The sequence below is a fragment of the Hypoxylon fragiforme genome (assembly GCF_022984875.1).
Source record: "Hypoxylon fragiforme strain CBS 206.31 chromosome Unknown GGS25scaffold_6, whole genome shotgun sequence".
Taxonomy (NCBI): domain Eukaryota; kingdom Fungi; phylum Ascomycota; class Sordariomycetes; order Xylariales; family Hypoxylaceae; genus Hypoxylon; species Hypoxylon fragiforme.
Genome location: NW_026054761.1, coordinates 2,013,655 through 2,029,528, shown reverse-complemented (window position 1 = coordinate 2,029,528; position 15,874 = coordinate 2,013,655). Strand labels below are relative to the sequence as shown.

Sequence of the window (15,874 nt, the reverse complement as noted above, 5' to 3'; positions counted from 1 at the left end):
ATATACTTTCAAGTAATGCATACTTATTACTTACATAAGACCTAATATGTACTATCCAGCAATTTGAACTTAAAAGTGCATAGTTACCAGCTCATAGTTCCATTACCTAGTAGGTAGGTACAAGTACATACATATGTATGCATATTTGGAGGCTAAGAAGCACTCGACGTCAGCCCTGTGGGCCTAATGGGTGCTTAATGGACGCTTTGTTAATGTTCAAAATCACGTCATTTGTAGCGATACCCGGTGCCTTCCCCAGGTTTTGCTCATCTTACCCGATAACCGGAAGCTGCAAGGGGCGGTGGACTCCACACCGCCCCCTCTAGTGAATCTTAACTGGTCACAATTTCTGTAAAAGTTGTCCCACCTCGGCGTACAATCACGGAATCTCTACTTTCTTCATTTTTTTTATGTATTTGTACCCCAGAAGAGTAAAACTTGATGCTTTTGCTCCAGAATTATTTTCAATTGACTCATCAAATTCATAAAATTACTTCGTCAAACTCCAGACATTTACAAAAGGCCTACCACTTAATCAATAGACATCGACTAATACCTTCAAATTTGAAATCCAGAGGTGTAGCTAAATCCAAGATCAAGTTCCCATATTCTCTTCAACTACCGATATTCGCCGGTGTCGCCGGTGTCGCAACCTCAGCTATGGACTCTAAACCTCTCAACAAAGCTTTTACCAAAATCGATCTCGATGGTCACAACCTACCGCCGTCACCCGCCCCCTCGAGTCCATCTAATGGTCGTCGACGTTATGCTCTAGCCACTGAGCTTGTTTATACCGAGACCAAAGACCAATACGGTGCATCAAGCATCCCAATATATCAATCCGCTACATTCAAGCAAACATCTTCCAGTGGCGGAAATGAATACGACTATACCCGGTCGGGTAATCCAACCCGGACGCATCTGGAGCGACACATGGCCAAGATTATGAATGCTAACCGAGCTCTTGCTGTTGGCTCTGGCATGGGTGCTTTAGATGTTATCACTAGATTGTTGCGCCCTGGAGATGAGGTGATCACAGGCGACGACCTCTATGGGGGTACCAACCGGCTACTTACATATCTATCGTCGAATCAAGGCATCGTTGTCCACCATGTGGATACCACAGACGTCGACAGGGTACGGGAGCTCGTCTCGGACAAAACAGCCATGGTACTCTTGGAGACACCAACCAACCCCTTGATCAAGATTGTCGATATCCCCAGCATCGCGAAAGCTGTTCACGACGCTAACACAAAGGCCCTCGTCATCGTGGACAACACCATGCTATCGCCTATGCTTTGCAATCCCCTTGAACTTGGTGCCGATATAGTGTACGAGTCAGGGACCAAGTACTTATCAGGCCACCATGATATAATGGCCGGCATAATTGCATGCAACGATACTGCCATCGGTGATAAGATGTATTTCACTATCAATGCAACCGGTTGCGGCCTAGCCCCAAATGACTCCTTTCTTCTTATGAGGGGCGTTAAGACCTTGGCAATTCGCATGGAGAAGCAACAAGCAAATGCACAGGCAATTGCAGAGTTCCTCGAGTCTCACGGATTTCGTGTACGGTACCCAGGCCTAAAATCTCATCCGCAGTACGATCTTCACTGGACTATGGCACGCGGCGCTGGGGGTGTCCTATCGTTCGAAACCGGTGACATCGCCTTATCTGAGAGAATTGTCGAGGCTGCAAAGTTGTTTGGGATAAGTGTCAGCTTTGGGTGCGTCAACAGTCTAATCAGTATGCCGTGTCGTATGAGCCATGCCAGTATCGATGCAAAGACTAGAAAGGAGCGGCAGTTGCCCGAGGACATCATTCGACTCTGCGTTGGCATTGAAGATGTCCATGATCTGATTGACGACCTCTCTCGTGCAGTAAGTGTTACAACATAGGTCGGTTTTAAAAACTTGGTCATACTAACGTCAAATAGCTCGTACAAGCTGGTGCTGTAACAATCACACTGGATGGGTTCCATGCCGTAGAACCTACTGCGCAAGTGGGAGGGACAAACTCGAGCAACGATACCCCGTCTGAGACTACTTCATCTTAAGATCCTGCGGGATATCCATGCTTCGGAGCGGAAGCACATGTTGCTGCGTGGCACTGCAGCGAAATCTTGTTCTAACAATATAGAAGAGATTCTATTATTCATCTGATGTTCTGCTTGGACATTACGTCGAGGAATTGTAACACGCCCACCCCCCTGATGCAAATGCTTGGTACCCTACTAGGTAACATATACAAGGACTCAGACCCTCACAGCGAATCAGACGAATCAGTGCCCTTTAGATAACCTGGGCTCACAAATCAGCACAGGATTGAAAATATGTCTATGGGGGACGGGCACATACTCAGCATCTGGTTGTTGAATCACCTCGGTAAACGGAAGGTCTTCACGCATAGTCTGGCTTGCCCAGCGCTGTAGCATCGTTGCTTGAGACGATCCCTTCTCCCGCTGGGTAGTTACTTGCGCGGAGCCACTTTGGACTCGAGGGTCGTGCCCGCTATGTACGTTGTTTTAGAATCATCTTGTACCAGTGAGGTTATTCTTCACGAACCTATGGGGCTTTTCATTAGCCTTATGAACACTGTGGGGCATTGCCGTTGAAATCGATGGAAGTCTTTCAAATAGAAAATGCCAGCCAATACACGTCCTACGAGAGAATCCAAGAAATGAGAAGATTGAGATTTATTCGTATGAAAATCAGAACACACTGAGCGAGCCTACACATACCTGATCATCCTAGCCCCCCAACTTGTCAAAGCCCAACCCTTATATAGCCATATTGGCTAGGACAGTCTCCAGCACCGAGTTGATCCTCTCTGGACCAGCATCTGATAATAATTCCGTAGAGTCGGACCTACAGATTCGTCAAGGCATCATGTCGACAGGGAATATTATTCGTTAGGCATCTAATCCACGATTTCGCCTAACACATAAACACAAACCTCGATTGGTCTTCACAGACAACATTACAACTAGATATCTATCCCGGGACACACCGCTACCAAGTGCTTCCAAGGTATGATGATGCTGTACATGATGTTGTCTAGCTCGAGCGATAATAGTCAACCTGCCCTATCCTATCATCCTCCATTAGCTTCGCTTCTATCTCCGTCACACTTATGTACATCGGCTCTGACTTATGAAATGAAATCCAGCCCCAAGTTTTCAAGCTTCCACTGGGACTGTGGCTTGCATATTTCCAATAGTACAAGACGCCTTATCTGCAAGATGTAACAGCTTTTGTGGTAAGGCTTAGCGAGCGTCCGGGGTCCTGAAGTAAATGCCTCCTTTGAGCGCCGCGCCTTTTGTCACTCACTCATCATGCCTACTTAGGATTACTATTCCGTAACGGTGGCACATCATTGGTCTCGATAAAATTCTACGCTGGACCAATACTTGCTTTAGCAACCCCCTTAGTTATTCTATTGGAGAGATAGTCAGCCAACAAGAAGTAATGATAGGAAGAATGAATGGGCATTTTTTGAACAGGAGCTGCGGGTTTTCTTTTTCTGGAAGACTACCTAGTCACCGGTGAGCGACAAGGCGGTCACAAAGCAAATTTGTAACAAGCTAGTAGTACGCCACTATAACTCGATCCATCGGTTTGAGTGAGCTCAGGTCGGTCGTCCGTCTCCCAATTTTAGAATGCCACGAGCGAGTGGTCAGGTGAGCAGCCACTTGCATAAGTATGCGGGTACCCGGCAGGATGCCATTCCTGGAGGAGGGCGACCGTTTTTCAAGGCCCGTTCAAGGCCTAGGGTGTGCGGCTGCCTACACGGGTCCGTGATAACCATCTTTCTTGTATGCACTGGAGGTGTTAAGGGTGATCAATCTTTCTTTCAAACTCCTGGCGGTCATGTTTTCCTTTTGGATTGAAAGCGGGGGGTGTTCTTTTTCTTGGGCCGACAACAAGGTTAGCTGCTGCCCTCCATGTCAGCCTCGCTCATAGCCCTTTGATGCCCCTCAGAACGCTTCACTTTAGAATCTTGTTGTTGTCGAATTGCAGTTTTGCGAAATATCTACTAACGATCCCTAACCCTATACATTTCATTCGGCAGCTTTGCTGATATCTTTGGTTCCCCTCCCCTCTCCACCATACCCCCCCATTTGCTTGTTTACGAGATTGAAATCCAAGCTTCGACCTCGAGGGGCCAAGGAAGGCATAGAAAAGGCAAGCGAAGGGGTGTAAAGCAGTGGTACATGAATAGGCGAGCGTCGCTACCTACATAGCCTAACTTTGGCAGTTTCTGCAGAATAGTTTGTTTCCGTTTCATTACAGCCTCACTTTTAGTGCCCTTTTTTCGGTTTTCTTTGCCTATCCCTTCACGACGCATTTTCGAGAAGCAAACATACATACATACACACTGGGATACAACCATACACGCAACGCCGGCAAAGTCGGAATACATTTTCTGGGGCAGAGATATTAGCAAGGGATAATAGAGAGAGATGCTGAGAGGATGCCGAAATGAAGGCTGCTGCTCTCCGGACTGGAATCGAACACATCGGGTGATCCTGCCGCTTCCCACCAGCAACGTCATAATCTTTTAGTCGCTCAAAACTTCGATCTGTTGTTGATATGTCATCTGCAACGTCAATAGTTATGTATCTTTATATCTTTCTATCTTTCTGCCCGTTTTCTCACGCGCGGATTCAAGATAAGGAATTCTATCATTTGGCAGAAAAGGGGGAGGGGGAGGGGGAGCGTGTCTCAAATTGTTGTTGCAGAAACTGACAGGTCACATTTCTGGTAGAGCTTGTCCTCACACTACTTTATCTTAAGCGTCTATATATATTGAAGCTGTCGTCGGCATGATGACTTTCTGTCGTGGACCCACGGCCGCAGTTGCTTGCTGTGATGTTCGAAACCTCCTTTTCACATGATTTTACCTGGTTACCTGTACAGGCGGTAAAGCAGTGACTATCTCGCGACAGATACCTGTGTACATATTGGGCTTGCTTACCTATAGGGTACCTACATGTTGTTTGCGTTCAGCTTTCCTTCTTTTGTTCCCAGCTTCGAACGTTGCTCTTTAAATATGTACCCACTTACATAAATAGGGGGGGGACACGCTGAGACATGATATCCTTTCCCCCGACGGTCTTATCGGGTAGGTGACACCTCTGAAGTGGCAAATACCCGAGTGTTACCGCCGATATAAATGCAATGCGGCTCTTTCGCTTGTACCACCCATCCACATCCACCGTAAACCCCCCAAGGACTTGTTTGTTTCTAAAAAGGAAAGAAAACTGCTGCCCAAAACACCAAACTTTCACATGCCTGCTTTGCTCCCTCTGTTACTGTTACCCATATATGCTTTCGGGGGTAGTCGTATCTCCGAGCTGGGCCAGCGCTGGTGTAGCCCCCCTATTTTTATACCTATACGTGGAAGTTGTTCCAAGGGGGGCACATGCTTTCGCTCTCCCTCTTGGCTTCCAAGGCCATCATGGTAATATGTAGCACTCTACTAGTGTGGAAAGGGGAGAGGGGCGGTCATCCCCAAGTCTTCCCATCGCTTAACCAGTACCACAAAACTTGCCCTTTATTTCCCCTTAACTTTCAATTACCTACCAAGGTGCACTGGGTAGGCTTACAAATGGTTTCGCTTTTCGATATCACCGCCTCTGCCATCTTGGTAGGTACCTACCTACTCGGAGAACACATCGCTACCCAGGTACTTTTAATTGCTGTTCATACACACTTCTATGACCCCGCCTCTCTTCCCTTGGAGTCGTAGGTTTTGGTCCACGAAGTGCAAGGTTCGTCGATTAAGTCGTCTAGGTGAAAGCCACATAGCCTCTACCTTTTTTCGTAAAAGGGGGAAAGAAAAGGTACTACTGAATGACCCCCTTATCGAGCGTGTGTGCTTGGCGAAGTTGGTTTTTTTTACTTGTGGGAAAGATTGAGAAATGGAGACAGGCAAACAAGAGTTATGGCCCTTCTACACATATGTCCCTCAGGCATGTATGTTCATTAGCTACAGCAACACGGTCCCAAGGGGATCGGTACATACTCTCGGCTCGATACGTTCATGGGGAATACCAACACACGTGGCATGGCTAGATCTTACTAAACTTACATGCATAATATCCATGGATATATTTAAGATGTGTACTGTAGGTACGTAGCTGGGTAGATAGATAGGCAGGCAGGAATGCATACACAAGGGGGGTCTAGAGAGGGAAAATTTAGGAGTGCATAATGTACAGTACCTCCGAGGTAGGTAGGCAGATAGGTGGGCGGAAGTAATAATGAAAAAAAAAATAAAAATAACAAATACCAAGTTGTAGACATAGGTGCTTATACATTTGGCGGTAAGGTTGGTATCATAAAACTAGGTAATGTAAGTGAAGGAAAGGCAGAAAACAAGTACTTATGCAAGACGCAGATGGGTGGAAAGCAGAATTAGAAAAATTACAAGTAGTAGTAGTAGTAGTAGTAGTAGTAGAGGGGGGGGGGGGGTGGTAAAAAAAAAGAAGAAAAAAAGAAAATTGGCAAAAAAGCTCGGTACCCCCCGGGGGCTCGAATCGAGTACCTACGAAAAACTCCTTTGAAACGGGTCGTACTGTCAAGTTAGCGTTTTAGTGAAGGGACGCCTCCAGCATATGACCCGCCGGTGGTAGTTTTCTCTAACCTCTTGTCCACCCAACACGTGGGGTCGGTTGCAAGATAGAATGCAATTATAATCTATAAGGTATACCTTGGTGGTCTACCTTGGTTTCGGGTAATCTGGGGAAATAGGAGGAGAGGGAGGAGGGGAGGCGGGAGGTTCGTTGATGCCTGGGGCTTCTATCGTAAACTCCCCCTGATGACACTGTGCGTTGGCGGCAGCAGTGGTGGTTAGGGTACCTAGGTATACTCCCTAATAGGAGATCCTCAGTGCAGCGAGGCCATGCGAGGAGACGACCACTTAGATAGATGAGAAATAAGGTATCTATATGAAGAGATGTAGTTCACGTAGCTATTCACAACGTCTCATGCTCCTAGCCCCCTGAATACGATACAGAGCATAACACTTTCTACCATGCTGTAAAATAAGACTACAACAGTCTCCGTCAACCACTATCAAGTGGGTTCACTCTTACTTGGATATCAGTACATGATACCACCAGTAGGTAGGTGCCTAGTTAATCACGCATCTTCCGAGTACTATTAGTAAGTACCTTGCAACACTAACATGCGAGAATCCAACCCCCTTTCGAGGTAACTGACCTTCAGCAATGTCTATGACCTAACCCTCTACACACTGTATCATACAAACACTTCATCGCTACCTAGGTAAATACCTAGGTAGGATGCCTAGCAACCAAGAGACCATATAAGGGGTATTTAGTCTTCCTTATCCTACGTACCCACACGATGAACCATGTAGGACTACATAGGTACGCTACAATATGAATATGTTTGAGCATTCTAACACTCGTATGCAATATGCAATATGCAAAATTCAAAAACAACGCCGCCTTCATCTCATCTCAATTACAAGGTATCCATTCGATCAATACAGCCGACAAAAGTAGTACAACACTATACACTAGCTACCTAGTACCTACCCAAGTAGGTGCCTAGGCAGGTAACAACAGAAAACAGACCCTCAAAAAGAGTCGAACCGGTCCGGTAGTATGATTGGCGCGATCAAAGTCCAGATGTACATGCTATAGCATATCCAAGCACTGACGATCTTGACCCAGGTAGCCCAGTACGTCCTTCCTACAGTTGCAAAGTCGCTGCCGGTCGGGAGGTCATCGAGACCTTGGACAGTACCTGTAAGTAGGGTACCAACCCAACAGGTAGCCAAAAAGAATATGAAGTGGAACACCGAGTAGTTGTATTGCGTATTGCCGCGCTCGTCATCGTGAGGTGATTTGCCGCTGTCCTCGTCGTCTTCGTCGTCGGATAAGAGTGCGTCAGCGGGTAAGCTACCTTCTTCTACCGCCCGGCGCAGGACTTCAGCTCGCATTTCACGACGTCCAGGCTGCTGTGTCACGAGACCGTGCTCATCATCGTCTGTAAGCTTGATAGCACCCTTGCTGTTGCCCAAACCAAGACTTTGGGTCGCGGCCCGCGTAGTAGTGTATGCAACAGTGAGCATTGTGACGATTGCGCCCATGACTACGGAGGTAGTTCGAGTGCCTTGACCACGAATTAAGGGGTTGCAGTGCTTATCGTCAGGTTCCATGGAAACAGCGGACATGGTGAGGTAAGAGCAGTACACTGCCACCATGGCGGCCTGCGCCAATCCGGCTTTGGAGTTGTACTCCTGGACCGTAGGATGTACCGAGATAAACGATATGGCAACCCAAAATACCAAGTTGATAATAATGGCGGCTTGGTTCATGGAGCAGCCACTGTGGGCGAAGAAGATAAACTGTACAATCGTCATGGCCAATGAGCCGAGGTACATGCCCAGAGTCGAACCGATAAGCACTCCTCTCCAGAATCTCGAATCGGTATTTTCAATCTGTTCGAGGCAGTATTCGGCCCAAGTGTGTGCAAGATCGACAAGAAGGATAAGACCGAGCATGAGGAAGAGCATGGCGCCAAAGAAGGCGATGTAGTTACCCCAGAACTGGAAGAAGGCATCGGGAATGAGGAAGGACATGACGATAAAGGCAAGCCAGACGATGACCTTGGGACCCCAGAAGCCATTTTGAAGGGATGCTCGGGGATTCTTGGTGGAAGCGACACCAAATAGCAGGCCGGCGAAGATGAGGTGGAAAAGGCCGAGAGCAAAATTAATTCGGTGGACGGCAAGCCAGCCGGAACATGAACCATTGGGACAGTTGATCTTAACATAGTCCAACATCAAATGCTGCAGCTTTTCGATAGCCCAAGGGGTGAGCATGATCCAGGAGAGTATAGAATTGACGAGGAGGAGGAGGGCGTAGGCGATACGGGTAGCAACACTTGGGTATCGATGTTAGTTGCTGCTTTGCGCGCCGAAGTATAGGATTGCAATGATAGAATCTTACCTGTTGCCACATTTACCACATGCACTACAAACCATGGAGCATGTTGCAGCACCACAGCAGCTAGCAGCGAAGGACATCAACTATGAAAATATTAGCCAACAAAAAGAGGCTCGATAAGTAACAAGGGTCGCAAGACGTACGGCGCCAGCGCTGGGCAAAGCCAGCATGGGGATAGATAGGAGGGCTCCCATCTTGAGTGGTTGATTGCAATCCCAGCTTGCGTAGTTTTGTGTATCCCTAGTCGAGTCGAGGTGAAATGTTGAAAATTAGTTGAAGTGAAAATAACTAGGCAGTTGGAAGAATGAGAATATTAGAAGGTTGGGTTGTTGGAGGCGGGCGTCGTCACGGTTTGGTGTTTAGTTTCCTTGCGGCGAACATTTGTGCACGGGCCATATTTTAAAGGCTTGGCACTTGCAATTACGTAGCAGGTCAGGTCATCCGGATCCTGCTAATAATGTACAATGTATAGTGTAACTAATAAAATGGGCTATAACATTAACTATTCTTTAAATATTGCTATATGCCGTATTACTGTCTAATACACTATTTACCTACATAATTTAGGTATTGACAATCACGATCCTAAGCCTACCAACTTAATAGCCTAATTCTCGTTCATGTAGTTATCTGCTTTATTCAACTATGTAAAACCCATATATCTGGATGGGCAAAGTGATACAGCTACAGTCGAAATGCCATGACAATAACTTGAAAACTTCATATACAGCCCCCCCACTCTCCGCCACCACGAAACTAACTACCCCTCTAACCAGTGAACAGAGCAGGACCGGGAATCTTATAGTCCTTAATCGTCGCGTATGGGTTGAAGTGGATACCAGGGTCGTTGCTAGTATACAGCGCCGTGCCCAGCGTCCCCTCCGGTTTCGCCGTCCCCGATCCCGAAATCGCAACGTTGAAGCACTGCGGGTAGTTCTGCGCGCCTCCAACCGTGTTGGCGCCGTGGGCGGCTATGATCTCGTGGCGCAGCACGTAGTTGCCCGGCGCAATCGACTTGGGGATCGTCGTTGTCCACGTGTTGTTGTTGGCGACGAGCTTCGCGCTCGCCCATTCCTGCGTGCCGTAGTCGATCCCGCTCTCCTGGATCTTGAACCACTTGAGCTTCGTCTTGTCGGCCTTGCTGCAGTCCCCGTCGCACGCGGCTAGGTAGTCGATGATGGGGCCGTAAGGATGCGGCCACGCGCCTCCCGCTGCCGTGCCCCATTGGAATACAACGGTGCCGCCCGCCTTGATCGGTACCGTGATCTCGCCCGGCTGCGAGTTCTTGTGGCAGTTTATGTCGGGAGTCTGGTAGGCGCCTGGAGCCACGAAGCCGCTGTCCGTGTTCTCTGCATACCAGGCCGCGATCTTCGGGCTGGGCATACCGTTCTTCTTGTTGTAGTAGTAGTCCAGCAGGAACCCTTGTTGCTGGACACCGTCTGTCACGAAGCCGGTGACGTAGCCATGTCCCAGTGTTGTGGTGACGAAAGCACCCAGTAGCGTAACTACGGAGGCGACAGAAACGGGCATGATGGATGAATTTCGGGGTAGTCTTCTAGATTCACTCTAAGAAACACTGACAGAAGACGATTAGTAGCAGTAGGAAAACATCGATGGCTAAATCAGAAGAAGGACCCCTTTATCTATCGCGGAGTTCTCAACACCAGGTAGAGAATTTCTAACTGCATGACGAATACAATGCAACCTTGCGAGCAGGGTCAAGACATTGAATATAAAGCATGCTTAGAATTTGATCCCATGCTACGGACGATGGGATCTCGCTCGCTCGTTAAAAATAAGAATGTTCGCGATTGTGCTGGGTAATAGATGACTGCTATTTGTCGCTTCATCTCACCAAATGGGCATTCGGAGCCCAAATCGCCGCGCGCGGAACAGGGCAACCCGAAGTCATATATCCATCGTAGATCGATTTGCAATGACTGTTAATTTTTCTACTCTTTAAAATACAGTCTCCGTTGTGTTGTACGTCTTATTTGCAATTTGGAAATCTGGTTTTATTCGAATGAGGTGGTAGACACATCAGCCATGATGGTTGGAGTGGTTACCACTTACTTACCTCTTAGGTAAGCAGACATACGAAGTATAAAACCGATTTAAGGAAGAAATATTGAGAATAGATGATCAACTCTCTACCTCACTACAAAGTCCTAGGACAACTCATCGTCAGCATTCACAAGGTTTCATAATGGTACGTAAACTTTGCATGCCAACTGAGGCTTCCAAGAACTCGGCCTTCAGGAGTTGGTAGACACTAGGCTTGGTACCTATTTGTAATGCCGATACATCTAGAGCCTCGAAGCCCAAGGGGTACCAACTCCTTTTCACCACACATGGCGAGCAACTCATCTAACATGGCCGTATGCAAGGCCTTGGCTCTGCGGCGAGTCTCATTACTGACTAACAGCAGAGACTTTATATTGTGCTGAAGAGGCACTGCAGTGTCAAGAATTAGGTAACAACAACGGCGTAGAAAAGATATTACTACTGGTATATCAACCATTGGTTGGAAAAGAATGGTAACGATCAGTATTACCTAGCAGTTAGGTAAGGTACCCTAGGTAGGACCTGGTAGGTACTGTGTGCACTTTAGACAGTACTATGTAAAGTGACAGAAAGTGGACTAATGTTGGTGCCGACATACCGGACCTGGGAATCACTTTCTATTCTAATCCCTTGTTGGGTTAGCTCAATTACCGGGATATTTCCCGAAGCAGACAGGGGTTACCTAGTAGGCTTAGGTTACTCAGGTACTGGTGGTAGTTAACTAGTGTAGTAGCAAAGATAAGGAGATTAAAGGGCGCTCCGTAAGTGGAAGCTGAAAGTACCCACACATCATTGATGCAGCACTGCAGCACTGGACAGTATCCACATGCAGTACCTAACTACATGGTACAATACTTACGACACCTAGCGACACCTCATCCATCCCTCCATCAACTTTACGAATACACCTATCAACTCCATAAACTTAGTTGACGACAACACCTTGATTACTTGCTCATCCACCATTCGTTCCACATTCCACTCGTTATTGTTCGGCATCAAAAGTCCGAATCTATAAGAGCACGAATCTCCTTTTTCCCCGACCTTGCATAGCCTTGTGCGCCGTATCGTGGCCTCCGATCTTCTGAATCGTTATCTCAAGTGCTAGTTATCAACTTGACTCCTTTAACCTACCATACCATACCTAGGTACGCCTAGTACATAGTAATTGTTAACCGCTCAGTAACTATTCGTCATCCATACTCACATATCTACTGCTACACTACAGTATCAACTACATACCATACCCTACTTACTGATCTTATCTTTTCCCTTTTCCCTCCCTTTTATCTTTACTTGGCCTTCATTATCAACTCCTAAAAAGATATACCCAAAAAAAGTAAAGATAAAATAAATAAAAAGAGCGTCATGATATTGGAGCTGACATAAAAAATCCGCCTTATTCTTTTTAATTTTTTCTTTTTTTTTTGGCTTGCCCAAGATGCTCCAAACGAACCGCGTCTACAATGCTCGAATTATATCGAGTGTTGCCGCCACCATCATCTCGCTGGCCTGCGGGACTAATGTAAGGTCCCGTGGAAATATTTAATATTTTTTGTACCGAATATCTAACGGCCGACGGCAGTATGTCTATTCAGCATGGGCGCCACAATTTGCGGACAAGTTATTATTGTCCGCAACCGAAAGCAATCTGATCGGCCTTGCAGGAAATCTTGGCATGTACTCCATGGGCGTTCCCGTGGGTATGTTTGTCGATAGCAAGGGATCCAGGCCCGCCGTCATGGTCGGTGCTGTTTTACTCGCTCTCGGCTACTTCCCACTACACCAAGCTTACGATGCCGGCCATGGATCCGTCGCTTGGTTGTGTTTTGTTTCGTACTTGACCGGTCTCGGTGGTTGTATGGCCTTCGCCGCCGCCGTAAAAACATCGGCATTAAACTGGCCGCATCATCGCGGCACTGCCACCGCTTTCCCTCTCGCCGCCTTTGGTCTAAGCGCCTTCTTCTTCTCCCTCATTGGCTCCGTATTCTTCCCCGGTAGCCCGAGCAGGTTCCTCATGCTACTTGCGTGTGGAACGTTTGGCTTGACCTTCATCGGCTTCTTCTTTCTGGGCGTCTACCCGCCCCACTCGCCCTACCATGCCGTGCCTGAAGCAGAGTCAGGTTTGACAGACTCCCGAGAGTTACGTCGTACAGCATCCGAGGAGTCCAAACACCGTGCTGGCCGTGGACACCCAACTGAACCTGGTATGTCGCCCAATACCATTGAAACCAACACCAACACCAACACCAACACCAACATGACCCAAGAAGCCTCGGGACAAGAGGATGAAGCGAGCAGCACTCCAGAATCCCCAAGCCCTACATATGTCAGACCAAGGGCCGACACCGAGGAAGCAGCGTCAGGCATCCAAGACGGTGCCGATGAGACGTCTTCGCTTCTATCACAGTCCACCGCATCCTCCTCCCTCCCAGGTGAAGTGTTAGTGCAGAGCAGTGTTGATATGGATCGTTCTCACCGTGTAGATATTCGTGGCATAAACCTTTTGAAGAGCGTCGAGTTCTGGCAGCTATTTACCATCATGGGCATACTCTCCGGTATCGGCCTCATGACCATCAAGTCAGTCTCCCCCCATCTCCAAGATTCATCCATCCTAACATGATCCTCAGCAATATCGGAAACGACGTCACAGCGCTCTGGAGACACTACGATGACTCGATTGACGATAAGACGCTTGTCCTCCGTCAGCAGCTCCACGTCTCGATCCTGTCGATCGGTAGCTTTGCAGGCCGGCTATTAAGCGGTGTCGGCTCCGACTTCCTCGTCAAGGTTGTCCATGCCAGCCGTGTATGGTGTCTAGTAGTAGCCTCAGGCATTTTCTCACTGGCGCAGATTTTCGCCCTTAGGGTGACGAACCCACACCTGCTGGGATTTGTATCTGGCTTTAGCGGCCTCGGTTACGGGTTCCTGTTTGGCGTGTTCCCGTCTATCGTGGCCGAGTCCTTCGGGATCCACGGGCTCAGCCAGAACTGGGGCTTCATGACCTTAGCCCCCGTTGTCTCGAGCAACGTTTTCAACCTGTTTTACGGCGCCGTCTTCGACGCACACTCCGTTGTCGATAGGGATGGTGTTAGCTCCTGCGCCGACGGTCTCGAGTGCTACTGGGCCGCGTACGTCGTCACCCTATGCGCCTGTGGCCTCGGGCTCGTCGTTACCCTCTGGGTTATCTGGCACCAGTGGACAACGAGACTTGCCGAGTCTACCGGAAAAGGCCGCGCGAGGGAGTGAGATGGATATACTTACCTGACATGCCATAAGGCCAATACTTAACTACCTACACGAATATGTGTAGACATTTTTCTTTCGTTGGGAAGAAAATGCTGTCTTACTCAAGAGATCATCCACAGTTGTAAACTAAGAAAGATTGCGATTGCGGCAGGCTCGCGAAGCGAACAGGGTACAATTTTGGAGTGGTTTGGGAAAGGAGTGAGAGAGAAAGGGGGAGACAGAGGGACGATGAGAGAAAGAAATGGAAGACAAAGGTTCCAATACTGGGCGAGCACACGTTTCATCTAACTCGATGTATCTACCTAGTAGATATCTGACCGGCGTTTTATTTTGGAGAGGAACGGAACTTACCTAACTAGCTAAATCAAGCTATCCGGTACTTAGTCCAAGATATGTAGGAGTTTATTTTTTCCCTTTTTTTTTTCCTTTTTAGAAGATTTCGGTACAGATATCATACTATAGATATACCTCTAGCTACCTACCTTAGCAGTAGGTAGGTAGGTAGGTACACTTGGGGTATAGGGGTAGCACTTGGGACCTGGGTACACACATAGATATAGGTACCTAGGAGTTGGCAGATACACATCATCACATCATCACATCACATATATAGATTGAGGCGGGAATAGACTCTTTTTCGGTTTTTTATTGATCAATATATCATCAATAGTACTCTAGATGCTACTACATATGTACTTAAGCAGGTACGTACCTACCTACCTACAAGGAGGTAAGTGCTTACGGAGTAATATGCACATAATCTCTATTGTAACACTTGAAGATCAAAGTTTGGCTCGAGCCATTGAGTTAGTTCGATATTGGTGGTATCGGTAACCTGCCTACCTACATATATAGGTTAGGGTAGTATGTATGACTATGTGCATGTACGTACTCATATACCTACTTACCTACATATAGGGGTATCTTGATGGTTGTACTGGAACGGCTGCAACGGGGATAGTAACACGTACATACCTCCTTGGGATACGTACCTAGGTACTGATGCGGCGCTTCTGAGCCGTTTCCACGACGACACGGGTGTGTGGGTAGGGTAGGTAGGTAGGTAGGTAGGTAGGTATGTACCTAGATCTACACGATTTGAGGGCCAGACGTCTTCACTAGAAACGGTTCGAAACGATGATTTGAAAGTATGCAACCTACCTACCTAGTTATGTAGGCAAGGCATGCTATGTAGGTATGTAAGTATGTATGGTTATGTGGGCAAAGTGCTTCCTATTTGCAGTCCGTGAATTTTCCCCATCCTAGGTACCTCGTAGCTGTGGCGAGGCAAAGAGATGCCAGGCCAAGCCATCTAGAAGTACGTAGATATTTAGCTAGCTATGTAGCTGGTTATCCAGTTGGTCCAAGTTATTCCTTTAATTGAAAAAGAAAAAGAAAAACCTGACCATTCTGTCTAGTTAGACCCTTCTTCCTCTTCTCCTCTAGGACGAAAGTCCGAACCTGGGTATTACTCCTGTCTCGTCGACCCTCTCTGTCCGTCAACGGCCTCTCTCCAACCGCCATCACTAGGTAACTACCTAGGTTGGCTCGCCTCCTCTCGGCGTGCCCTTTCT

At 47.6% G+C, this 15,874-nt stretch overlaps 4 protein-coding genes across 4 annotated transcripts; 2 read left to right on the top strand and 2 right to left on the bottom strand.

The window, feature by feature from the left end:
- Positions 1-660: 660 nt before the first annotated feature.
- GGS25DRAFT_514775 (cystathionine beta-lyase) lies at positions 661-2,060 on the top strand (the record flags this gene model as incomplete). Its single annotated transcript, XM_049263021.1, has 2 exons — positions 661-1,884; positions 1,941-2,060. The coding sequence occupies 2 exons, from the start codon at positions 661-663 to the stop codon at positions 2,058-2,060; spliced, it is 1,344 nt and encodes a 447-aa protein (XP_049115794.1).
- Positions 2,061-7,047: 4,987 nt separating this feature from the next.
- GGS25DRAFT_495594 (TMS membrane protein/tumor differentially expressed protein) lies at positions 7,048-9,305 on the bottom strand. Its single transcript, XM_049261463.1, has 3 exons — positions 9,131-9,305; positions 8,991-9,070; positions 7,048-8,924 (listed from the first exon to the last, which is right to left on the bottom strand). The coding sequence occupies exons 1-3, from the start codon at positions 9,179-9,181 to the stop codon at positions 7,613-7,615; spliced, it is 1,443 nt and encodes a 480-aa protein (XP_049115793.1). The 5' UTR covers positions 9,182-9,305; the 3' UTR covers positions 7,048-7,612.
- Positions 9,306-9,578: 273 nt separating this feature from the next.
- Positions 9,579-11,164, bottom strand: GGS25DRAFT_495593 (glycoside hydrolase family 61 protein). The gene is made up of 2 exons (XM_049261462.1): positions 11,065-11,164; positions 9,579-10,996 (listed from the first exon to the last, which is right to left on the bottom strand). The coding sequence occupies exon 2, from the start codon at positions 10,515-10,517 to the stop codon at positions 9,756-9,758; it is 762 nt and encodes a 253-aa protein (XP_049115792.1). The 5' UTR covers positions 10,518-10,996; positions 11,065-11,164; the 3' UTR covers positions 9,579-9,755.
- Positions 11,165-11,862: 698 nt separating this feature from the next.
- Positions 11,863-15,005, top strand: GGS25DRAFT_495585 (MFS general substrate transporter). The gene is made up of 3 exons (XM_049261461.1): positions 11,863-12,576; positions 12,637-13,631; positions 13,682-15,005. Exons 1-3 carry the CDS (start codon positions 12,493-12,495, stop codon positions 14,298-14,300), a joined length of 1,698 nt encoding a protein of 565 aa, XP_049115791.1. The 5' UTR covers positions 11,863-12,492; the 3' UTR covers positions 14,301-15,005.
- The last annotated feature ends 869 nt before the right edge of the window (positions 15,006-15,874 follow it).

Bases quoted from the DNA above. Each gene is read 5' to 3' on its own strand.
- GGS25DRAFT_495585 (XM_049261461.1), top strand. From the start codon at position 12,493: ATGCTCCAAACGAACCGCGTCTACAATGCTCGAATTATATCGAGTGTT. The intron at 12,577-12,636 runs GTAAGGTCCCGT...GGCCGACGGCAG, and splicing joins CGCTGGCCTGCGGGACTAAT to TATGTCTATTCAGCATGGGC. The intron at 13,632-13,681 runs GTCAGTCTCCCC...CATGATCCTCAG, and splicing joins ATCGGCCTCATGACCATCAA to CAATATCGGAAACGACGTCA.
- GGS25DRAFT_495594 (XM_049261463.1), bottom strand. From the start codon at position 9,181: ATGGGAGCCCTCCTATCTATCCCCATGCTGGCTTTGCCCAGCGCTGGC. The intron at 9,071-9,130 runs GTACGTCTTGCG...ATATTTTCATAG, and splicing joins CTTTGCCCAGCGCTGGCGCC to TTGATGTCCTTCGCTGCTAG. The intron at 8,925-8,990 runs GTAAGATTCTAT...TCGATACCCAAG, and splicing joins TGTGGTAAATGTGGCAACAG to TGTTGCTACCCGTATCGCCT.
- GGS25DRAFT_495593 (XM_049261462.1), bottom strand. From the start codon at position 10,517: ATGCCCGTTTCTGTCGCCTCCGTAGTTACGCTACTGGGTGCTTTCGTC.